General features: G+C 36.1%; 1 protein-coding gene across 10 annotated transcripts in view; it reads left to right on the top strand.

Moving 5' to 3' along the window:
- The window catches only part of SLC4A4 (solute carrier family 4 member 4), a 445,649-nt gene that overhangs the window by 190,505 nt on the left and 228,856 nt on the right, over positions 1–26,288 (top strand). For 3 of the 10 annotated variants that reach the window (XM_058297298.2, XM_058297285.2, XM_071216114.1), the window contains one exon: positions 9,542–9,721. In XM_058297298.2, coding sequence (XP_058153281.1) covers positions 9,542–9,721 — 180 coding nt within the window. Of the gene's footprint in view, positions 1–9,541; positions 9,722–21,660; positions 21,757–26,288 lie in introns of all 10 variants that reach the window. The other 7 variants (XM_071216116.1, XM_058297288.2, XM_071216117.1 and 4 more) reach the window with 3 other exon arrangements.

The raw sequence follows: 26,288 nt of genomic DNA, 5'->3' as shown, positions 1-26,288 counted from the left end.
GGCAATGAACAGGAGCATAATCTGATAACCCACAAGAATGTGTTGTAGTTTTCCATTGAAGCATAAAATTATTCTACCATCACCTTGCTTTTGATCAAAGATAACCTCAAAAAGATTATTCTTAGTCATAAAATAAGGCTTGTTTCAATCGATTTGGCCTGATTATTTACATAGGTGCAGCAAGAATGGCAGTTTACTCTATTGGCCTGTTTAAGTTTGTTTTACTGGTAGTTTTTATAAGGAACCTCCTTTTGGACTTTTTAAAAAATATACTTTATTTTAAAATATATATTACAGAGGATGTTACATAAAAAAATATAGGGGATTCCCATATGCCCCACTCCCCATATCTCCCACTTTTCCCACATTAACAACTTCTTTTATTAGTGTGGTACATTCATTGCAACTGATGAACACATTTTGGAGCATTGCTGCTCAGCATGGATTGTAGTTTACATTGTAGTTTACACTCTCTCTCACTCCATTCTGTAGGTTATGGCAGGGTATATAATGTCCTGCATCTGTCCCTGCAGTTTCATTCAGGACAATTCGAAGTCCTGAAAATGCCCCCATATTATACCTCTTTTTCCGTCTCTGTGCCTTCAGAAACTCCAGTGGCCACTGTCACTACATCAATGATATAATTTCTTCCATTTCTAGAATCATAATAAGTCTATAGTAGAATACCAGTAAGTCCACTCTAGTCCAAATTTCATTTCTCAATCCTGAGGATTCTGGGATGATGATGCCCACTCCACCTCTAATTGAGAGGGGGCTTTGATTCCATAAGGCTGATGAGTGGGACTCTCTGGCCTGCAGTTGTAGACTCCCTTGGTTCCTTGGTGTCATGGTTGCCCATCCTCACCTCCTTGTTAGTTGTCCTGAGTGAGTGCAATGAACTGGAGAGTACGTGTTGCAACTCTGCTGAGGCTAAGGGCCCAGCTGGCACATGGACAGCCCAGAGATTTCAAGTCTCTTGGTTATACACCTACCGACTCCAGTGCTAACTATAGGTTCAATAAAAGGGACAAAAGAGGCATATGTAGAGAAGTCACATCTGAGTCCAACTCTGTAACACTTGGGAGCACAAACTCCAAAGTAAGGTCCACTGGCAAGGCACCAAACTCCGGAGCTATCTGCCGTGACCATAGGACCTGGGTAGTATCTACTTTGGCTATGAGATCCTGCTGAGGTATGCGTAAGCGTTACCTCTATGATGACCTCCTGACTCATTTTGAAGTCTCTTAACCATATAAATTCATTTGTCTTTACCATTTTCCCTTTTATTCAGGGTCTTTTTCCAGTTGCATCACCACCTGGTGCTTGGTAGTACTCCCTCAATGCGGAGGCTCATCCCTTGTTGTCATGTCCCATGCTGGGGTGAAGGTAACGCATTTATATGCTGAGTTTGACCTAGAGAGTGGCCCCTTTTGAGCAACATGGAGGCTTTCAGGAGGTAACTCTTAGGTACCTTACAACACTAAGCTAAGTTGCAGTTTCAAGAGCAAAAGGCACATAAACATAGTCATCAATATCAAGGGCCTATCAATGGATCATCCTTCTTCACTGGTCATTGTCCCTGTACTTGGGGGATTGTTGCTGTTCCATTAGAGAATGTGGCAGAGCTCCCCAGGATGGGAATCAGTATTCTTTCAGTTGTGTGAATCACTACCCCCTGTGGCAAAGCCTTATGAACATTTGAACATATTTATATCTTATATATATGCCCAGGTGAACTTTTAAAAGCCTCTTGAGTCTAGGAAGCCAAGCTAAGATCTCAACACCAGATTTCACTTGCATTACCTATTAATTTGCGTGAATTTCTCTTTCTCAAGGTCCCCAGAGCATCATGTAGCTCATTTTGCTTGCCAGGAAGTAACCTTCCTTATTGACATGAAAGGCTGGGAACCCTGGAACCAGGTACCAGGCTGGTTTTTCTAAGAGGGATTTATAAGGACTGGCTCTATAACATAAAACCTTAGTTCCTTAAAATTGTTTAGTCCAATCTGATAAAATGGGCATCATTCTCACACATGACGCTCCAGTCAAAGCCTTAGTTATGTAACTAGTGTCTCCAGTCATGTCCTGTTAACAAGGAGGACAGATTCTTATTAAACCTAGGTGAATGACTATTTTGCCATAAAAATAAGAATATTCAGTAAGACTTTCCAAATTCTGCAGGGAGAAAAAGATGAGGGTTCTATACGTAAGTGAAAAGGAGTAAGGGAATAGAATAAGTGATTTCCTATACCTAGAAAATAGAACACTAAAACATCAGCAGCAGTCCAAACAAAACTGTATCATTCTTTATCAGTTCATTCAGTCCTATGTGATTCATCCTTGTTCTGCTCGTTCTTGTATTAGCAATCTCGTGACCCATCGACTTCTTCACTAGAATTCTGGAATCTTGACTCAGTTCAGAGGCATGGTCTCAAAGTTATTTAAGCAATGTCACTAGAAGCCTGTGCCCCAGAATACCTGACATAGTCTTTTCATGGGTCTCTATGACAGTCCTATTTTGTTGAAGATGAAGCTCTCTGGCTTGTAGCTGACTGCAGGTGTTTATGGGGAAGCATCAGAATGAAAATTGACTGTAGATGACAGAAGACTTAAGATGGTGTTGATAACTTATTGTTGTTTTACAAAGTGAAAGTTCTGATGAATGTTTATTATAAAAATAATGCAATTGAGAATGAAGTTTTTTTCTCTGATATGTAACCTTTTTTTAAGACTAACTGAAATTATGACCAATAAGACCATATGGTTGTCTAATATCAGGCAGATCAGTACTTGGTCATTTTATAGACACTGAGGACACTCACAAATCTCTAGGAACTTTACACATTTTCTGAAAGATTTATATTAATAGTATTTTACCAACAGAAGCTTAGAGATTCTATTTAATTGAATCAGATTTCCCATGCAACTCATAGCATATCAAATAAACCTAATTATTTTTAGCACCTCTCTTTTTACAAAGTGAAAGAATAAATCCTTTGTGATTTTTCTAGGTGCTCTCTGGAAAATCCCAAAGATAGTTTGAGATCAATAAGATGTCATTTAGGGTTGATTTGGGGAAGGTAAAATGTCAAATTTTGTCAGGTTTGCACATTTTGTTCAGTATGAAAATGGGTCACTGTGAAACAATATTTGGTTCCTTATTTAACCAAAGTGACAATAAAAGATTTTAAAAGTGAATAGGAGTTAACATAATTATATATAAAGAAAACCGTAGTCCTTTTAAGAGTACGACGACTATACTCTAAAACACAATAAAGGCTAATACAGTCAATATAAATATCAATAAGGACGTTATTCTGATCAAGACATTGGATCTTTGCCTTCTAGACAGATTACTCAGATGGTTAATAAAAGTCATTTATAATTTCTCACTAAGAGCAGACCAATAATCAAAGAATAATCAAAGTCTACTTTGCCATTTTAACAGAGAGAAAACCAAATTTTAATTTTGCATGAAGATAGTCTGATAAGAAGACCTAAAAATCTTACAACCTTATCAAATTTTAGCCATCCTTGACTGTGAGAAATAAAATTCCTTTCCACAAACCTTCTACAACTCTCTATATCAATTCAGGTTTTGTTCTACATTCCTGTTTCTCATTCTGCAAGAATCAATCATTTTGCTTAAGGACAAAAGTACTTTCTTTTTTCTTAACAAAAACACGTCCTGCAAATCTTACATTTTTAAGTTACCAAGCTGACATCCTACAAAAACCAATTATTCTTAAAATAATATTTGCCAGAAAAATAATTGACTATGGTTGAACACAAATTTACATTTTTCATCACATTAAAGATCTAGTAAATATAATGCTAGCTTATTTTTATCAGCAAAGCTGTACAAATTTAGGAAGAACATATCCAAGTAGAATAAAATTGTGCCTGTATTGTCCTTAACATTGACAATTCAGAAAGCATAGCTAGTTTTTAAACTAACAATGATAAACTAGTTAATTATGTGAACTTGAACAATTTTTTAAACATTTGGTTTAGGTTCCAAGAATACTTCTTTTTCATTGGAAATTTTAGAAGTTTGGTTCCTTAATTTCTAGAACATTTGCAGTCTTAGTTTTTATATAAGGGCTTATTTATCTTTAAGCCAATTTGAGTAGAGTTCTTTTAAGTAGTTTTATTTAATTTGATAATACCATCTGGAGGGAGGAAAATATATGTCAAAAATACAGACATCACAAATAGTGTATAGCTTCAATTTAAAAATTTTCAGCCATGAGTCAGACATAAAAACACAGAATACATAGAAATACAAAACTCACTAATTTGTACAAACTATTTTAGAGTCTTACAATTTCTTAGTAGACTGAGTACCAAATAAAAAAACATACTATTTAGCCTAATTTAGGAGCTCTTTTCCTTTGAGTCATCTCTGAGATGAGTAAATTTGTCGAATTGAAACATTCCCTGTAATGGCCATTGCAACTCTAGGTTGTCTTTGGTGATTTCCTGTTTGGTTTGATAGACACAGCTTCTGGCCCCATATTTTTTGAACTTGTAATATGCTGGGGTACTAGAAAGTGTGGTATCAAAGTTTGAGTTTGAGGATCCCATCTTTATCATTTCACTTCCTACCTCATGCACAGGACAAATAAACCAGCAGTAGCAGAAATGAAACTGCAATTTGCACTACAGGCTAGAGACTTGGGCTCAAAATTTGAGCCTTCTCAGCAATAAAACTGACCTGCTAACTTGGAGAAAGCACTTTTACCTCATGCACAGGACAAAGAACTTCTTACCCTGTGAATCCCTGTGTCCCCAAATGCACCCTGCAGTCCGTCCTCCTGTCCATCTCGTTGGGAGGGATGAGGGGTCAGGAACGTTAGCCTACTGTCTTTCCCACATCCCTCTTTAAGGTTTGTGCCAACAAACTGATTTCTGCAATGCATGTACCAATTCACACCATCATCTATGGTGAGTAAGCATGCCCATTTCATTGTCCATGTGCATCACTGTGTTATAACAGTTTATATTGTAAAAATAAGAGTGACTCGTATGCCTCAGGCACTGTGCTGAGTCCTTTACCTTCACAGTCCCCAGAAGGCAGGTATTATTCTGCTGGTCTGTAGATGCTTCTGAGGGCTGAGATGTACTCTCAACATCAGAGAGCTTGAATCTGGGAGGCACTCACCCACAACTCTTGGAGATGATCAGGAGGACAGAGAACTCCAAGGGTTCATGTGTTGCCTTTCTTGTTGTCTCCAGAGCAGTTCATCAGTAGCTTTTAGATACCATCTTCATCACCAAAATTGATAAAAGAAAATATTTTCTTGCAGTTTAAGATCTCACCGCATTGTTAAGTGATTCATGAATTGGGCAGCATCCCGTTCGGAGTAGAAGGAAGCTACTGACTGGGTAGAAAAAAGAGAGCTCATATAGAACAAATGTGGATACATGTGAGGAAATGTTCTGATTAGCTGGCATTGAATTTCCTTTTACATGGTGGGGGGGGGAGGGGTGGGTCTTACACAGTGGTGAGCAGATATTCATAGATTAGTGTGGTACACTTGTCCATTCTGATAAATCTCTACTGGACTGAAACTAGTTTTATCACTAGATATTATTTATTAGTGACCCTATAGGGTTTTTTTATGTGTTCCATTTTCTTGGAAAGGGGTCCTTCTCAGAATGGGGTCTTCTCCTGGCAATGCCCACCCCATGCAGGGGGCCATTTTATTTTACTTAGTATTTGGTTATTAAAAAATTCCTTATCTAGCAGAGGATGCAGTGGAGCTGTTTTGTCCTGAGTAATGCCGATAATTGAGTTGAAAATTATGCATAGCTAGGTGTTAAGCTACATCTTCCACCCCCTTTGCCGAATTGATCTTAACAAATGAGAAGCAAAAGAAATAATAGCAAGTGTGATTATATCAAACACACAATAGCGTGATTTTCATCATTCTTTGCAGTCCACCTGCTACTCCTTCGTATCAGCCTGCTTCTGAGAGGCATGCCAGCTCTGTGGGCCTGCGGCAGTGCCATAGAAGGGACATGAGCAGTTGGTGACTACTTAAGCTGGTGTTACTTCTCACACTTACGTTAAAAAATTCAGTCTAATTCAAGTGCTCCTCAGGTCTTATGTTTATTTTTCTCATGAAGAACTCCTTTTGAGTGCTTATAGGAAAATATGTCTTTAAAGTATTATAAAGGATACAACATCATTTTCATGGATTATTTTAATTTCTCTATTTTTACTATACTTGTAATTCTACATTGAAAGAGTATCATCACATATGAGGCCAAGTACATTGGAATTTTCCTCCCTTCCTAAGTTAAAATGTCAGAAGCCATTTCAGGTGTTTTATCATGATAGGAAATGTATTAGGAAAAAGTAGCTCTATTTTTGGAGTTTTCGTTTTTATATTATATTTAAAGTCATTCCTGAGCTGTGCATATTGGCAGATGCTTTATTCATGTTGTTTCTTGCTTTTATTACATCTTTTTCTTTCAAAAATAGCAGTGTCTTTTTTCTAATTACAAAACTAATGGATACTCATTTAAAAATAGTCCATAAAAATATAGTACAAAAATAAAAATAGCTGGTAATTTAATCTTTTGGAGCTATTCTTCCAGAATGTTTTCTGAGAATCACTGTTTACATGTAGTTACAATTTATTTTACAAAATGGGGGCACACTGCCCCATTTTAATCTGCTTTTTAAATGTAAAAGTATAATGTGAATATCTTTTCATGTTATTAAATATAAATTAACATCACTATTTTAATGGCTGCAAATTATTCAATAAACATCTATTGTTTTGATTGCCTTCAAACTTTTATTGCAAAGAAAAGAAATAAATTTCTTAGTTATATTTGTGAAATTGTTTTCTAGTGGTAGAATGTTCAAAAGATTCGAACATAATAAAGGTAAAAGGTTTTGATAAGTATTTGCCAACGGTCTTCAAGAAAGGTTGTACTAGTTAATGCTGTCTTCAGCAATGTATTGCACTTCCCCTTCATACTACTTGGGATTAGTCTTTTTAATTTTTGCCTCTTTGATAATCACATCATTGTAATCTCATCATTGATTACATTTTTATGGATTTGTTTAAATTGTTAGTCTTGAGGTTGAGTATTTCTTTATATATTTCTTGGCCCTTTGTATTTCCTTTAAGGATGTTTATGACCTTTCACTGTTTTCTGCTGGGATGGCCATTTTTCTCTCTCTCTCTATATTTACCCCCTTGACCTTACTTTTATTTAAATAAAGAAAAATATTGTATGATAAAGAAAAAGTTGTAATCTATGTGTGTGAACACTAGGGTTAATTTGGGGGGCTTTCTTCTATAATTTATGTCTGTGGGCACGCCACTTCTCTGACCCTCTGTGTATCTATATAACAAGGGGTTGAACTTGATAAGGTTCCTTTCAACTCTGCTCATCTAGAGTTGGCACATTCTCTCCCAGTTGTAGTGTCTGTGGGATTTTGAACACTGAAGGCTTAATTCCAGTGTAGCTGTGAAATGTTACTGCCCCTACTTTCATTTGAAAGGTTTTGTAGTTTATGTTTAAAGAGATCCCTATAATATGGGCCATTTTTAAGGGAATTTAATGAAGGGCATAAGCCACACAGATGTTTTAACCTGTTCTAACTGGTGATTTCCAGGCATTTGTAACAGGGGGCGGGCTGTGCATGCATGTGGATTGGTTTGAGATTACAAGGGAGGGCAATCGAGGGAGGTCTGGCCAGGAAGGGTAGATAAGAAACACTTTAATCCACAACCCTGGAATTAGAGTAGGAGTTTGATAACACTTGCAACTGATATGCTGCTGCTGTTTGTTTATTTTTATGGCTCTTCTATAAAATAGACTCTTCATGTTGAGTAAAACTTAAAGGGAATGTAGAAAGGGCTGTGTTCTGTAGACATCTAATTATTTTACTGTGGAACAGAGGGTTAATTGTAATTACAGGATTAGTTCTGAGAGTTTTACTGAGTGAGGTTTGTATGGTTAAAAATACACTGTGCTAAAGGCCTCTCTCAAAACACTCCTATGGGAGAAACCCTTACCGCCTTGCCCAGGCTCCCTATCACGTGGTACAGAATTATATGACATTTTTGACATCTGTGTAAGGCATATGATATAAAATCCTGGATTCAGCCTGTTTGGCTCCTGAACAGTTGATTTTACAGCCTGTAAATTGCTAGTTTCTGGCTAGAGGCCATGAGACCAGTTTCTTGAGTGCTGTAGAGATTGACTTCCAAGATTTACAGTTGTGCCCAAGAAAAGCCCCTCAAATATCTGTAACTTCTCTTTACAAAGAGGTGGGAATGCGTGGGAGATGCTGTTATCCTATCATTGCCCACCACTTTTTTTTTGCCAGACTTTTGGTATAGAATAGCTTTTGTTTTCTTTTCCACTTTTATATTCTGAGGTGTTTTCTCAAGATGAAAATATTGATTTGTTTTAGATGCATACATGTACAGAAAACGTGGGCATGGGATTTGTTGCTCTGCTTCTGTGCAGGAGATAAAAGCTCGATCTGCACACAGTAGGGTAGCTTCCTGCAAATGCGTGTCTTGTATAGATACTGTGATGCTTTGTTTTGACCCCTGTTGTGGGCAGAGGAGATGTCTACCAGCTGATCTTGGCATTAAGAGTACGATGCACTAGGCTACATTTATGCCATACCATTGACATGCCACATTTAACTTGTGAGAAAAAGGATTCAAAATTTTTGTTTAGAACTTGCCCTTCAGCAGAGTTACTCATGTGACTATTTCTATAAAATGGGGTCATCTTTGTTTAGTTAAAACTGTACTAAGAAGGAGCTAATTGTAACTTTAATTTTTTGGTAGTAAGACTAAGATATTAAAATTTCACAAAAAATTCTGTTCAGTTGTTAGTTAAAAATGGCTAATGGAAATACAGTGGAAAGACTTTAGTTGGATGTAAATAAGAATACTAAGCCTCCCCTCTTAAAAAAGATTAAAGTATAATTTTGTGATTTAATCTTTCCTTTATATTCATATAACCTGCTATTGGGAGAAGTACTGTTTTCCTTTACCTCATTCTAAATAAAGACACTATAAACTTATGGAAGAAATGGGAAAATAGGTTAAAAATCACTTGTCTTATACTTTAATTTTTGCATGTTCTCTTCAAGTTTTCTTCATATCATTTGTATTTCTGGTACACTTGCTAAGATGAAGTAAGGAACTTTTCAAAACGTATTTTTTTTTTTTTTTACTTATTTTAAGAATATAAATTACTGACTTGTGTTACTCATAGAAAAATATGACTTATCTGTGTTCACTATTAACTGTGACTGAAAAACACCAATAAAAGACAATTCTGCCTCTCCAAACATGCACTTAATACTGTAATATTTATGGCTTTCTCATTTATCCCAATATTCCTATATTTTTAATCTTCACAAAAAGTGGGAAGGTAGAAATTTATAAAATTAAATAACGATGTTATATTTGAGGATGATATCCATAAAGTAAGAGTAAAACAATAACTTTGTGGTCTTTGTTTGTTTTTTTGATTTTTGTTTCTGTATCAGAAATGATTGTTGACCATCAGATTGAGACAGGACTATTGAAACCTGATCTTAAGGATAAGGTGACCTATACTTTGCTTCGGAAGCACCGGCATCAAACCAAGAAATCCAACCTTCGATCCTTGGCTGACATTGGGAAGACAGTCTCCAGTGCAAGTAGGATGTTTACCAACCCTGATAATGGTAATGCAGGGACTGGCTGCTCTTTTCTCTTATCATTTCATTTACCTTTAATTTCTTGTCATCTTTTCTTTACCCTTACCCATCTTCCTTTATCAAATTCATATGTCACAGCCATTCCATAATGACACATTTTTATCTACTGGGCAGTTTTGTGTCCTGCTGGAAGGATTTCAGCTGTTGTCGCTGTAGGCCACATAGGCCATGATGCCTTCCTTGCTCCATATACATCTCTTCTGAGTGACGAGATGGTTTGGTAATAACTCTGATGGCGCCACTGAATATTCCAGTTAAATCAGCAGACTTGTAGATTATTGAGTACATTAGGGAATATGCTTTCAACCTGGTGGCTTGTCAGATTTAGGAGAGTATAGTAAGATAGGAATAAATGCTCTGAGGTCCCGTATCACAATATGTTTGGTTAGTATGTGAGTTGGAGTCCAGTCTACAATTTGACTATTTCATCAAAATAAAACTTAATATTGTTGTTACCATGTTAAAAAAGTCAGATATGAGAATAATTATTCAAAGTGGAATGTGAACCCCATTGTATAGTGACAGAAAAGGCATTGTATCCTCTTTATACTTTATTGTATTTACCAGAGCTTCCTGTGTAATATCTATCTTCTGTATTATTGTCTCTGTTTCAAATACATTTCATGATTGGGCAAAATCTGAGAAGGAGAAGTCAATTTTAATGAAGTATGGAAAATGAAGGCATGGAGAAAAGGAAAGAGTTCCCAAGCATTCAGCAGTAGAACTAGGTCCCTCTCTTCCCAACTCTGCTCATTTTTAGCTTTAAGAGAAGTGGGTAGAGAAGGGAGGCTGTAATTCACTGACCTCAGCTGTTCTGTCAGAATAACATAAACCTGTTGTCATGGAAAAGGTGGATTAAATAAATTGTAATAAACTGAATTCCCACTCAGCCACTTCATTTCCAGAAATTGGGGTTTCTGACTTAATGTTAAAATTAATGTTTGGTTCAGAGAGAGCCTATTAAAGAGCAAACTTTTCTGGTGTATTTTGAACCATTCCATTATTGTGGTTTATTTTTTTTTCTCTTTTTCAAGCAAAACAGGTTATAAGTAAATGATTAAAATTTAAAAATGCTCTTATAGTGAAAAACATTCACAAAGAGAGAATCTCATTGAGAACATTTCTATTAAAATTTGATGCTTCTCCTGTTACCTGTAATATTGCTCTTGATGGGAAATGTTGTGGGTTTGTGTGTTTTCTCTGTTTTATCTTACTCTTTTGTAACTATGTTTTTGAAGTGAGGGATTGTTTAATGGTTGGAAAATGTCATGGGATGAATAGTTTGTTATAACTGATGTCATAAATATTTCATTTTAAAAAACAACTCATGTTTTTGAAATTATAGCAGTTAATAAAATTGAAGTCCCCTTTTATATCTTAACTTATATTCCTCTTTCTTATATAAAATGAAATTCCATGATTTGGTGGGTTTTTGTGTGTTTGTTATTTTTTAAACATGGGGTTGGGTGGTAGTATAAAGAATTAAGCAAGTCTATTACTTCAAATATTGCTATATTTGCAAAGAGAACAGGAATGAGCATGGCTGTCTCAGAATGCTTTTCACCAGTATGGGCTGAGCTTCATTTTCATGGAAGTGCAGGCAGGGTAGAAATAAAGAAGAGTTGGGTCTTGGAGACCAGTACCTTGTGCTTTAGGAGAAAATATTTGCATATGGAACACTACTGATTAGTTGATATTCAGTCTTTTATCCTATCAGTATATCTTTTATCCTATCAGTATATCTTTGTACTTTGGAGGATCTTGTCTTCATCATTCACCTTTTCAGTTGTGAAATGTTATATATGCTGGGCCTACAGCAAATAGGAAAGGCAGGCAGTTCAGGTGAAACAGCTTACACTCTGAAGCATGGAATATGATTAGGCCCTTTCAATCATGTTGTTATGATTGGCCTTTGTGATATCTAACTTTTTAAAAATATCCAGAGGCAAAATTTGACTTTGAAGTATTCTAGAGCAATGCCTCCAAGATAAATTATAAATTATCAATTATCAGATGGCACATTTTTGGTTTTCTAGAGATGTATGTTCTTAACTTGCAAATTTATAATATTACTTTTCTATCTTCAGGTTTAATTACTAAATATTTTTAACAATTGAGAAATGTTCTTAGAATAAATGTCTAAAATAAAGAGTTATAGAACTACCGGTACTATTTTAATAAACCAAATTGACATCTTAGATCATTGTAGCTGAAGCTAGATTCTAATATCAACATGTAAAACCTAGATAAACTTATGTCACCTTAGTCTTCTGTCTTAGGCTAGAAAGTAGACTCATTGATATTGCCAGAATTAGTTATCACAGCATCAATGTAATTAAAAGCTAAAATTTATGGAGATAAGTAGAGTTGGGAATTTTTTTCATTTCTTGTTGGATTGCTGGAACCAGCTCTTCCTTATTTACCAGGGTCCTTTGTTAACTTACCAGGAGTTTTGCAAGCTGGTTGTTAAACCAGCTATTATTAACAAAATTACATAAACTTACACTTAAAAAATTATATTAAAACAAAGGTAATAAATACTCGACTCATCGCTTTTTACTTATTTTACTTCATTTTACTATAATCTATGCTCCTGAGTTATTGACATCTATTGTGTCTGTAGGGTGGAAATACTATTTAATAATGTGCTACTTTACATCTCTGCCTAGCTCTGCGATGAGTGCCTACATGTTGGTAGCTTGAAATAGGGCATGGTGGTAATATGAAATCAGCAAATGCTGCAAAAATGGGCTTGACTTATTGTTTTTTCAGTTGTCTCTAGACTTACAAAAGTGATGGAAAAAATGCTACTAAAGCAGATTATGTTTGCAAGTGTATTGTGTCTGTAGCTGTGAAATGTGAATAGCATAAAATTTGAAGAAATATTCTTCCCATATTTGAAAACTGTTTTCCAGTTCAGCAAAGGTGTTACATACATCTTTGGTGAATGAGTTGTCTGAGTAAGAGTTATAGTTTTGCTTCCATCTTACTCTTTAGCATAAATTAAAATATTAATCATCACTGATGCTAAAACTACATTTGTTTGCTAACTGTAATCCTAAGTTGGCTACTGATGAAAGAGTTTGGCAAAAATCAACAGAAGAGTTCTTTGAGACTCAATTGGCTATATGAAATTTACAGTAAAGGTTATTGTATATCTTATTATTTGTTCAGTTGTGCCTTATATATCCTTTACATCAGAAAAATTGTGTTTTTATATATATAATTAAGTTATATATAATTTTCATATATAAACATAAAATTATATATAATATATATAATTTATATACATAATTAATATATATAATTTTTTCTGTAGTCCTGGTTGTCAGACATTCACCAGCATAGTCATTATCAGTACACCACATCTTTCTCCATAGCTAAAGACTAACTCTTGGTTTTTAGTGTCCTGGTGTGGCTTGGGGATTCAAGATGGTATAGTGTTTATAACAAGAAATGGAAAACATTTATATTTGTAATGAATCAGAAAAGAATCAAGCTAGCTTCCAAATGTTAATTATTATGAAATTGCCCCTTGTCTGAGATGTCTGTGAATTCTGATGGACATGTCTGCCAGGTATTACATTTCAGGGAAGAGCTGTGTCTTAGTTTGCCACAGGGCTGCCAATCCAAAGAACAGAAATGGGTTGACTTTTATAATGGGGATTTTGTTTAGGGAAAAAGTTTACAATTCCAAGTCTGTGAAATGTCCAAATAAAAGTACTATCAGGATGCTTTCTCACCCAAGTCAGATACTAGTGATGCTGGTGTCCTGCCTCGTGGTGATCAGGCATATGGCAGGACTTGAGCTGCTCCATGGGCTCACCCTCTTGGGGTCTTCATGCTTAAGCTTTGGCTGCTAGTGATCCTCGAGTCCTCTCACATTTCAGGGTAAAAAATGGCATCTTCCTTTCTCACTGTGTGTGTGTTTATATCACACCCAGCAAGAGGGTGGAAACGCAGTCTGAGTCATGCCTCACTGAGGCAGTCCAATCAAAAGGGTTGCACACCCCCAGGAATGGATTAGTTTAAAAAAATCTTTTTCTTTTTGGGTTTTACCAAATTCAAACTGTCACAAACTATAATTTTTCAATGTATTAATTGTGGCATTTCTATAGAGTTGGTGTTGCATGAAGAAATTAATGTTGTTTTATTTCCTCTGGTGTTGGATTTTCCTTTACCTGCTCTTTTTCTCTCATCAATGTTTTAGGTTGGACCATGTGAAATTGCTGTTTTTTATGGGTAAATATCGTAACTGTCAGCAATTTTATGTGTCTTTACCTAAAAATTTGGTCTGACATACTTAGTAATCTGTACTATTTTAGTTTTCTGTGTGAGAATAACATTTAATCCTAGAAACATTCTTTGTTGGCATTTAGAAAAATCACGTAAGATGTATTTAGTTTGTTATTTATTAGGAAGTAAAAGAAAAGTTCATACCTAATTGATTTTCATTTATTAAAAAATATTTAATATGTTTATGGCAAGTTTAAAAAAGAAATCATGGTTTACAGGATGGTCTGGGTTTTAAAAACACTAGGAATCTGAGAACTGATAAAGTTGCTCTGGCAGGTAGGTGAAGAGCTGAAAAAGGTGGTAGTTTTGAGCCAGGGAAGGTGGCTCCCAGGCCTCACCCTGCTTCCTCAACTCTTTTTCCTGGTTCTCAATGATCTTTTCTATAAATTTGAGAACTCAGGGTGTGCTGTTGATGGAACCTCAGGGTTTTATCTTCAATTCAACACTTTTTTTTGTTTTTTCTCTTAAGTAAGAGAAATTGATCCATTTGTTCCCATCACTTACTGCTACCACTTACCTTCTCTTTGGGTTACTCTTGTCAAGGCCACCTGCTATCCTGCTCTTTCTAACATAAGCACAAAGAAACTTTTAGTCATGTTTCAATGTGTAGTCTGTTACTCTCACCTTCAGGAAAATATATAGTGGTTAGCAATGCAGAACAAACATTGGGAAGAAATAAAATCTTTGTTGATAATAATTTTTGTTAATAATTCTAGGCCCAATTGAAATATATGTAGTATTAGGTTATCTTGGATATAATTTGAGATTAGGTCTTTTCAGACTATTTGGTTTGGATATTAGATCAAGCTGACTAGACACTAGCATGCAATGGATCTGCCTTGGGGCCACCACTAGGTTTGGTAGTATTCTTGTTCCATTTAGAAATTCTCAATTTTTGCCTAGACTTTGGAACGCAGCTTGTCTTAATTGTCTCTGGCTGGGTTGTTCTGCTTTGCAGCACCCCATCATACTCTTGAATGTACATATGGTCCCCAAATCAATGGCATTTCCCTTTCTTTCCCCAAAGATACCATTCCTTTGAGGCAGGTGGTTACGCTTCTCTAGTTCTGAGATGGATCCGCATCTTAAGTCTCTTGGGTCCACGAGAACTTAAGATGAGGGTCACCTTTTCAGGTACCTTTCTGCATACAATCAGCTGTCTCCTAAAACCAGCAGCACACATCTATCTGTTTTGTTCAGCACTCTAATTCTCAATTCATTTGCACTGCACAGAATAATAGCCTGGCTATTATTAGTGATTTCTTAGTAACAGTAGCCATTATTGTTATTTTAAAAATAGTATTTCTGGTTCATTCATCAGGTGTGGCTCTTCTTTTCCCTAGGCAGGTAACTGATCTTCCATTTTATAATGCCCAAATCTTTAACTAAACAAAGGGTCATTTCCTTCCCATATTTGCTGGTCTATTCTGCCCTTTATTGCAATAAGAAGTTTTTGACATTAAAGGCCTGCTTTATTATCTTCTCCTTGAAGGCATGGCATCATCTTTACCAAAAGCTGTATTTAAATCTTGGACTAATACTCAGTAGCAGTGTGATTTTCAGCAATTTATGTGACCTTCTTGAGCCCAGTTTTTTTATCTGTCAAGTAAGGGTGGTAATCCAATTTTGTGTGTATAAAACCAGGAGTCCATGAGAAATCTTTGTGAGAAGTATTTAAAAAGTATAAAGTGAGATACCAATGCAAGGAAGAGTTATTATTCAGAAATATTTTAAGGGAAAATTCAGTGACTTTAAGATTTAAAATTATGCATCTTTTTGATAGACCCGGAGAAGTTAATATCTGCTTCGAGGTTTCCACTACAGGTGCAAGAAAAAAGATCCTTGTCTTTTCTGTTTGTAGTAGCCAAGATTGAGTGGAGAAATGTATAAAGTACTGAAAACATGAGTGAATTTTTGCAATCAGAAATAATCTTGTAAACAGCACAGCACAGAGCCTTTTTACTCCACAAAAGTGATCTTGAAGTTTGAAGTTCCATTAGACGTATAGGAAAATTATTTTCCCTACACCCTCGCCTTCTGGCTGCTATTTAAAACGTTTAAAACTTGAAAAACTTAAAGGTTAAAAAAAACAAAAAGAAAATTGGTTAAAAGCAAGCCAGTGTTTCTTCAAAAAAAAAAAAGATTTAAAATTGAGGATAGATCGCTTCTGGGTCTTTTGGCTAAGATCAAGTATAAAATTGAGGATAGAGCTTCAATTTTAACTCATCACCATTATTTTGTTTTCTATTATTTTCTGTGGCTTTCAATTTTTTCCCTACCACTCCACATTTGAAAACATTCTTGAGGTTTTATTATTGATATAGGTCTACCTTCATTCTCAACTTTATAGATACCAGGTAATACCTAATGAGGTGTCTTTTATGGTCTTTATAATATTTTTAATTTAGAGTATAAAAATTGATCAGTATGTCTGAGCAACAACAGCTCTTAGCCAAAGTAAATAAAGTATGTATAGCAGATTATTACCATGAATTAAACATTTAAAAAATTTTGCTAATTGTCAGTCTTATGTAGTCAAGGTCCATGATAGAATACAGAACTTGAAGGATTGTCTTAGCCTACCAAATATGAGCACTGTCTTTTCCATTTTCCCTCTCGGTTATGGTGTGTAGTTAAAGAGCCTGAACAGATTTGCTGCTGCCAACTCTGAGTAAATCTTCTTTCAAGGCTGGATATTCTTGGTAGAACCGCCCCTGCAAAGTCTTCCTTTCCCCAGCCTCATCTTGCAGATAGGAGAGTAGGCATGGATCTGGAATCACCTCCTAGTCTCTGTGAAAGAGAAATAGGAGAAGAGGAGGATGAAGGACAGGAACACATAAGGAAAGGAGGGAAGGCAAAATAAAGCCATAAGATATGAGCATTGTGGATTCATTATCATGCCTTCCAAAAGGACAAAAAGAGGGGGGTGTGGAGGGAAATCAAATTAAAATCTTCCAGGATTGGTTAAACATGCTTCATTGTACTCAACCCCTGTTTTCAGTAAAAGTACAAGGGACAAAAGGAGGTCTCTTTTTTACTCTTAATATATTTTTAATTTATTTTTAAAAGATACATAGATCACACCAAATGTTGCATTAAAAATATAGGAGGTTCCCATATACCCCACTCCCTACACCCCCACTTTTCCCACATCAACAACCTCTTTCGTCAGTGTGCATACGTTTTGGAGCACTGCTACACAGCATGGATTATCGTTTACATTGTACTTCACACTCTCTCCCAGTGGGTTATGGCAGGATATATAATGTCCTGCATCTGTCCCCGCAATATCATTCAGGACAACTCCAGGTCCTGAAAATGCCCCCATATCACACCTAAAAAAGGTCTCTTTAGGCTTGTTAATCTACTTTCTTAAATGACAATTTGAATTTAAAGTTGCATTTAAACTAGGACAAGGTTTCTGTCTTTTGTATTTTCCGTCATCCTTCAGGATGTTGAACATAGGAAACATCAGTCATTGATGGTATTAGCAGTAGCTGCAACAACACCACCTCTCATTTATTGAGTACTTTTTATATACGAGATATTGTTCTCTATGATATCTCTAATAAATATATCATCATCTTCATTTTGCAAATGAAGTCTGAAGGTCAGAAATCTAAAATAACTAGTTCAAGCATAATAAATAGAGGAATCTAGTGTGCTTAATAACAATTTTCTTTTTCAAATAGAACAGGCTTCCTCAAACATATGTCTCCCTCTCATCGAGTCAAGGTCTGTTGCTCTTATAAGCACTCACTATCAAAGGGTTTCTGGAGGTCTTTCTATATCTAGGCAGGAATACGGCCAAACAGATATCTTTATTGACCTTCGAAGCAGAGATTCCCAGGCAGCCGGTACTCCTGTCTCATGCTTTTGCAAGTGAAATGCTGCTATAGTCTTAATTTAAATTTCTTGGCTAAATAAGAGTGCCAGATGCATAGTAGGTGCTCATTAACTATTTTAACATACAGTATTGCAACCCCAAAGAGGCCTAAAACTTTTACATGAATAATATGTGTTTTCTTCTTTGGTAAAATTGTTTAAAAAACATTTTGCTGGATCAGTTTTTTGGGTATTTTCATGATTCAGGTTGAGGCAACCTCACTTAAACAGGTTTAGGATTGATGGTTTTAGACAAGTCGATTCTCAAGGAGAAAATGAATTAAGAAAAAGTGTTCCTCACAACCTTTTACTAAAATATACTTTTTGGAAACTATCACTCAAAAAATTTCTTTTGAGCCATACCATACCTTTCTTATCAATTCACAATAATATAAACCATTGGGAAGCGGACTTGGCCCAGTGGTTAGGGCGTCCGTCTACCACATGAGAGATCTGCGGTTCAAACCCCAGGCCTCCTTGACCCATGTGAAGCTGGTTCATGCGCAGTGCTGATGCGCGCAAGGAGTGCCCTGCCACACAGGGGTGTCCTCTGCGTAGGGGAGCTCCACGCTCAAGGAGTGCACCCTGTAGGGAGAGGCACCCAGCATGAAAGAAAGTGCAGCCTGCCCAGGAATGGCGCCGCACACAGGGAGAGCTGACACAACAAGATGACACAACAAAAAGAAACACAGATTCCCGTGCCGCTGAGAACAGCAGAAGTGGACAAAGAAGACGCAGCAAATAGACACAGAGAACAGACAACCGCGTTGGGAGGGGGGTGGGGATGGGGAATAAATAAATAAATCTTTAAAAAAATAATAATATAAACCAATTTCTATATTGTTTAGGCCTGAAGTCACTTAAAAAGTGATATAAGAGAATATGTATATAGTAGCAAAACTAAGTTGCTTATTTTATAGCTAAAGTATAGAAGAATTTCAATGAAAGCATTATTTGGAAAGGTATATATTATATATATATCATATACCATTACCATGGTTTAATCATAGGAAATTTGGCTCCAGCTATGGAAACAGTTTTCAAATATTTGATCTTAAAGTCAAATCTGGAGGTAAATTTGTGAAGAAAAAAGAAGATGAAGGATAAAAGAAGATGAAAGAGTATAAAGAGAAAAGAAGATGTAAGATGAAAGCATTGCAGAGTTAGTATCCCTGTCTTTACAAAAGTACTTGGTGGGGGAGCAAAGAATCAAAATGTTAGAATTTGCCAGTGTCAGTGGTGAATGCTATATGCCTCCTCTTTTCATGAAGGGTAAGCAGCCAGATGGCTCCAATTGGGCTTTGCTAAAACACAGGCACCAGGTCTCCACGGGGAGTTTCATTTCCATGCCTGTCTTTGGAGCCAGGCTCTTGGCTGTTTTGTGCCAGGATCCATTCCAATGTCCCCTTAGTGATGAGGTTCAGCCTCCACTGATGTGCAAAAAGGAGTTCACAGCTTTAGTTTCTAGGAAATAATACACTGATGTGGTGGCGGGGTAGAGGAAAGAGAGACGAGAGACCTGAGTGTTCTTGAACTGAGCACTCCCGAGTACAGCCTGTTGCGCTCTACTCATTTTAGGGGCAAGCCGTGGGATCAGTGATAAAAATTGGATAGTTATATGTTCATTAGAAACTAAAGAAATATGAAGGTTCTTTGGAGTTTACTTTGTTAGTTTTCACTGATATGAAATTCCAGTAGGCCCATGTTCAGGTCTAGATAAAAGTTCCAGTTTTCTAGCCTGCTCCATTTCCTTTAGCTAAACCTACAGGAAGATTGGCTCTTAAAGCAGGTCACTCAGCTGTCAAAAGAAATAGGAAGTGAAACTTGGTCAGTATGGTAATGTACATTTCTAACTGCCTCCTGTTGACAGAAGCAATTTTGGAATAATCTCAATTGGTTCATTTTCTTTTTTCCTTTTTCTTAGTGCAATAAAAACTTGCAAAGAAGTTCAATTATGGGAAACAATTAAAAATTCAGATTGTGAAGAGAAGACATCAGATTTGCTTCAAACAGGTGCTGGCACAGATGGCCTGCTCACAAGTCCTGGCTTTATTTACAGCTTTTAAACACATACAGATAAATTGACAAAAATGTTTCTGGATTTTATAACATGCTGAATGCCCAAGTTTGGCCATAAACTTACATTAATTTGTAAGTGGTACAAATTAAAACTTGACCTCTCAAGTCACCAGTGGCCCCAAGAAGACCATTTGTCTGCCCTGTAATTTGCACACTTGTATGAATATATTATCTAATCTTTGCTTTGGGTTGGATATCTTTAATTTTTTATTTCCTTGATCGCTGCAATGACTAGCTTTATTGTTAAGGAATATGATATGCAGTCTGATGATTAGATATTTCCAACCTCATTGTCATTCCTTAGGGGATAATTATGCTCTTTATTTCTTACTATCCTTGAATGTAGTGTTTGATAAAAATAGCAAAACAAATGACATGAACCTCAAGTGGAACTATCTTTGAGGAGTAGTTTTTAGTCCTATCCAGTTGATGAAAAACACCTGGAGGAACTGTACTGTTTATTTTCTATTTTTTTTTTACAGTTCCTTAGCAAAATATTCTCTTCTTCCTTTTCATCTTTTTAAAATAAAATTTTACTTGAGTGTATCATTCGTACATGAACATACATAAACAATAAGAATACAGGAAAAGTTGTGAACTTGCCAAACAAACCTGCAATATCATCATACAGGGCTCCCATATATCACCCCACCACCACCACCTTGCATTGTTGTAAAACGTTTTTCACAAACTATGAAAAAGCATCACCAAAATATTACTGCTAATTATAGCCCATATTTTACATTTATTGTATTTTTCCCCAATCCACCCTGTAATTTACACCCTGTTTTAGTATTATATATTTGTTACAGTTCACAAGAGAACGTTCTCGTATTTGTCCTGTTACCACAGACCATCTTCCATTTAGCTGCATCATTATATTGTCTTTGATGTGACCTAAGATTTCATATGAGGACACTAAATATTAAAATTAGAGTAATATAAGTTTTAAAAGGCACCAAAAAGTGAGGAGTCCTATGTATTTCTTTATCTGTTTATATTAATTATTGAGTTATCTATAGCCAAGTCTCATGTTACTGAAGGGCTAAAAAACAGGAGGTAAGGGAAAGTGAGAGCCAGTTATATTCATCAAGGGAAATATTTCAGAAATAGAAGTATGAAATGTTGCTTTCTCCATTTGTACACAAGGTCTACAGAAGGGTTTATTGAATAGATCTTAAGAAAGCTGCTTACTAATATGACACTCCATTCTCCCTTTTCTTTATAAAACCAAGTATAACTTCCCTCTGTGTATGCTTAGGTGGTGCAAAATTATTAACAGTTTTGAGCTTACATCTTGAAATTAGTGTCCATTATATCAACCTTTCCTCTTCTGGATACAATTCATGTTTTGTGTTTTGGGACTGCAGGGAGGATCATCCATTGGTATTTTGGGGAACTGTGGTGGTTGAATATAAATGTTTTTAGACAGTTCCAGTAGAGTCTATGTTGGGATTTGTTCCATCTAAGGTTGCAGGGTCACGGGAGGGGTTGTGTCAATGTAATATGTCATTGTTCTTCTTTAACCCGCTTGTGTGATTTGCTTTAGTATTTTTTCCTTCTTAATTAATGCTTCCATCCTCATCCTTGCTGTGGCTGCTCATGTGTCCTCCTCCTCCTCCTGTCTTCTGCTTCTGACACTAAAGCTCGCAGCCCGCTTGAGAACTCAGTGCCCTGCCTAGCAACCCGCACCTTGGACGAGGACCCCCGAGTGCGGTGCACTCCCAACGCGGGATGGCTAAGTAAGTCAATGATCTGGGAAGGGGCAAGGATGGTGGTGGAGGTGGTGGGGCGTGGGAGGGCAGGAAGTGCATGGCTACAGAGTGGAGGGCTTCCTCAAGATATGTAAGATTAAAAGATTCCTATATTCACTGTCAGTGATTTATTCCTTCTAGTCTCACAGAGTGCAGTGATAATACTTCTCTGTGTGACCTGCCATCCTGAATTCAAGTCAGTTCCCTTGTAAAGTAGAGGAAGGAGTGCTAGATGAGGGGTAGGCTCGGTACTGGCAGCAATCTCTCCATGTGACCCTTCTCTGAAATGCTGTTGCCTCATGGGGTAACAATGCTGGAACTTCTGGCTTCAGAGGATTGTGAGGAGGATCACTTAAGATGAAGTCTCTGAAGGTGGTTTGAAAAGCATTCAAGTGCTGGGTAAGAAGGGGAATTTGCTAAGTTAATGACTTGAAAAGAGACCCCCATACCTGTTATGTACTAGAAAGATGAGATGTGCTATTGACAGTGAAAAAAGGAGTATGAGATAGAATCTTTATGTTTTAAAAATGTAGAGCTTTGTTAAGAGACAAGATTACAAACCGAAAGAGAAAAGAGCATGTACAGGAAACTACATGGACTTTTCCCTAAATTTTCCAAATTGATTATAAATTTTTGTAGTTGACAAGAAATCCATTTGTGGTGACATCATTAACTTTTAACTGTTTATTTTTCCCTTTGGTATGATAAATCTACTGATTTAAGCTTCTCACTATTCTAGCATGAGAAAATCTCACTTTCCTGGGAAGATGGCCTTCTCAAATGATATGGGAAGTTTTAGTTCATCCTAAAATGATATTTGTTGAGCTGCATTCTTTCAGGGCTTCTCTTGTAGTAAATTTGACATTTTTGAAAATTGTATTAATAATCTATATTTCTTTTAGATATAGTAAACTTATTGGCAAACAATTCTGTGCTGTACATCATTGCATGCCAGGCTCTGTGCTAGGCACTGGGTATACAGAGATGAATAAGATGAGTCCTCTGCCTTCGCTGGGCTTCCTTTTTATGAGGGAGGAAGGACACAAGTGAATAATAATAGCACACACACATACACATACATGCACAGAAAAAATTATGGGAATATCAGCTTGACCTGGTGGGTGATGATGATAGAAGAGATTTTTGGAGGAGGTAATTTCTGAGCTAAGTATTATAGGAAAAGTAGGAGTTTGGTAATAAGAGAGTTAAGGGAAGGCCTATTGTTAAAGTATTCATTTAAGATTTCTAAAGTAGGTCTAAGGAACTTGAATTATAATTTTATTGAATAATAATAAAAGTTGCAAGCATTAATTTAATACTTTTCAGGTACAACCTTGAGCTAAGGACTTTACCTATATGATATCATTTAATCTCCATACAACTTTGTGAAATTTTTATGCTGTTATCCCCATTTTACAGATGAGAAGTTGGGAGCTTTAGAGAGTTTAAATAACTTGCCCCAAATTACAGATAAATGTCTAGTGCAGAACTTAGACTTCATTATATGGTGTTTCATCTATAACTTGATGGGTCATATCTTATTGAAGTTAAAGTATAGGAAATTAACATGGTCAGATTGCCAGAGAGATCTAATATGTACATGATTTTTTTTTTCCTGCAAGAACATACATTCCCTGTCATAAATTCTTTTTTCTCAGTACTGCCTCTTGGGGAAAATATACTAAATTCTTGTGAGATGTTTAGTCATTGGGCGTTGGAGTCAGACAAGACAGGATTTGAATTCTGGATCTATCATTTGCTGGCTCTGGACTTTGGGCAAGTTACTTCTCTAAGAATCAGTTTCTTAACTGTAACATTGGCTTAATCTTACCAACATAGATTGTTTTGAGAGGTAAATTAGAAGTATATAAAGTGTCTAGCCCTCAATAAATCCAGCATTACTTTTTATTGGTATGATACACATGGGAATTGCACAGGAAATTGTAGCTGTTATTTAAAAGTTTTATTTATATGATGCCAGACATCCAGACATTGAAGTATTGTTGAGGATAAAGCATCAAGAAAATTGACCAAATGCCTATTGTTTGTTGATGATATGGAAATATGGCAACTCTTCAGAAATCTCCCTATGACTGTACTCTGGGCCAGTTCTTCTAAGAAAATATATTTTTTATCCTGAGAGAGGGTCCTGCTCATTGTCTGTTCTCTCCCTGTACTGTCAGAATTGATCTATAATCTCAATAACCTTCCCCAAGGCCCCCTATTACCTACCACATCAATTTGATTCAATTTAATATACACATAATGAATAACTAAGAAGTGCAAAGTAGTGTTAAATCCTGCTGGTTCCACCTACCTGTCCAGCCTCATTTTCATCTCTTTTCTCAATATGAACCTCTTTTCTGATCAGATTGTGTTTTGCTTTTTCTTATATTATCTAAGTTTTTTTTTTTATTTTAATTTTTATTTTTTTACCTTAGTTGATTTTTTTGCCCTCTTAGGAATGGTTTTTTCAAAACCATTCAGTAGGGCTAGAATGAATTCCATCTCCTTTTAATAAAATCTTTCTCATTAACACATCACATGGTTTCAAGTCTTAAAATTCCTTGGCTTTGTCTGTACCTCGCAGTTGACGGTTTACCACATATTTGTTTTATTTTGTCCTCTGTCTGTATTTTTTCCTTTCAACTACATAGAAAAGCTCCTTTAGGGCAGAGCCGTATCTCCTGGTTTTGTGTCTCCTCCATTTCAGTGCTGATACTTGAAACGTGGAGGTTGTACAATAAATAAACATTTATTGATCCTTGGCACACTATTATTATGTTACAAGCATCTACCAGCCCAGATGTCACTAGGGCCCATCTTTGTCACAGTAAACCATTAACCAGAAATGAATATTGTTTACCTACAGTAACTATTTCCCCATATTTTTCTTCATCCTCACCTGATGAATTTGCTTATCAATTTATTCCTAATAGTTTTTAACAAGGAATTACTTTTAAAAAGCATTGCCCAAAATGTCAACTGAAAAACAGGTTTGTGAATAAGGGTCCATTAATTAATCTTTTAGTATTCTTAGCAAGATATTTTCAGGCCTAGTGTAATTTGAAGTAACTAACTACCTTGAAAAAGCTACATTTAAAGTTGCTTTTGGGGAGTAAGCTCTCATCATTTTTACATTGTAAGCTTCTTATCGCAGTTGTCACCTGAGGCAGATGTAAGCTTAGAGTGCTTATCCATTTCAAATGCTGCCAAGGTATTGAATTAGAAGCTGGAAAAAAACCAAAAATGATTTCCTCTCACAGGTCTTACTGGCAGGTCTGAAATCAGCCTAGGCCACAAAGAACAAAAGAAAAGCTTTCACCTCTACTTTTCAGGACAAGTTAATACCCACCTAAATGCTTTGCCATTATTAGAGCGTAGGAGCATATTCTATCTTGGTGCAGCCAAAATGGCTCTTCACTTCTGAGCACTTATCTGTGAATTCAGTTTGACATCTAACAGCCAGTATTATCTGAGCCCTTAGAAAACACTTGTGTCCTTCTGTAGTTATTGGCAGTTCAGATCAGCTGCTTCAGATTCTTAGAGGTCTGAACTCCAAAGAAGATGAGGGTTAAGGCTTTTTCCTGCTTTCTCATGCACATTCCCAGTGTCTGTCTTCACTTTGCTTTGTGCTGTGTCTGTCTAGATTATAAAGGTATTGGTCAGGGACCTGAGCCAGTCCCGTTTTTTTGCTTTGTAGACACTTAGCAAGTATATATTGTTATCACTGCCCTAAGTGTTAATATTAGATATTGCTGTTTCTATTTATGAAACCACATTGGTTTAACTATAGATTCTTATTTCATTCCATAATCAGGCTGCACAATTAACGTTAAAATTTAAAGAACTGAATTATAAGTTGGACTTTTTGCTTTTTTAGCAAACTTTTTCCATTTTCTTTTTGGGCATTTCTGGTATTAGACAATTTAAAGTCATTCAACTTTTGGAAAGTTTACTTCATAAATAAAAAAATAATGATTTTCTCTAACTGTAGAGTTTTCTTAAAAAATTTTGAAACTTCTTTAGGAAAGTGGTGAATCCAGATAGTTTACTTGAACAAGTTTAATTCCACAGCTGTTTACTGAGCTCTTACTTTGGTAGTAACACAGTCCAGTTGGAAGGAAGGTGATGAGAGAAGTTCACAGACAATTTGAGATAGACATTGGTATGTGCTAGGAGAAGAGTACAAGGACAGACCTGTTTGTCTCCAGCACCCATCATGTAATACACCCTCTGAAAATATTTTCTTAGAAGAATGCATTCTGTGGGGCATAAAAACAAGAGTATTGGAAACAGAGTTCTGCTTAGAGGAGACAGACTGTTCAATGGACCTTTAAAGATGGGTTGTGTTTCCATAAAGGGAGGTTATAGTAAAAGCAAGGTGAGCCATTGAAAGGCAATGTTAGGCTGAGAGAAAATTATGAATGCAAGCAAGTTGTATAAAGATGAGTTTGTGTGAGGTCGAATGAGTTGACACGGTTGATTAGCACAGAGGGCATAATAACAGGACATTGGGG

The sequence above is a fragment of the Dasypus novemcinctus genome, chromosome 1, assembly GCF_030445035.2.
Source record: "Dasypus novemcinctus isolate mDasNov1 chromosome 1, mDasNov1.1.hap2, whole genome shotgun sequence".
NCBI classification, from domain to species: domain Eukaryota; kingdom Metazoa; phylum Chordata; class Mammalia; order Cingulata; family Dasypodidae; genus Dasypus; species Dasypus novemcinctus.
The sequence above is the reverse complement of the archived record's forward strand: the minus strand, read 5'-3'. Positions and strand labels throughout refer to the sequence as shown.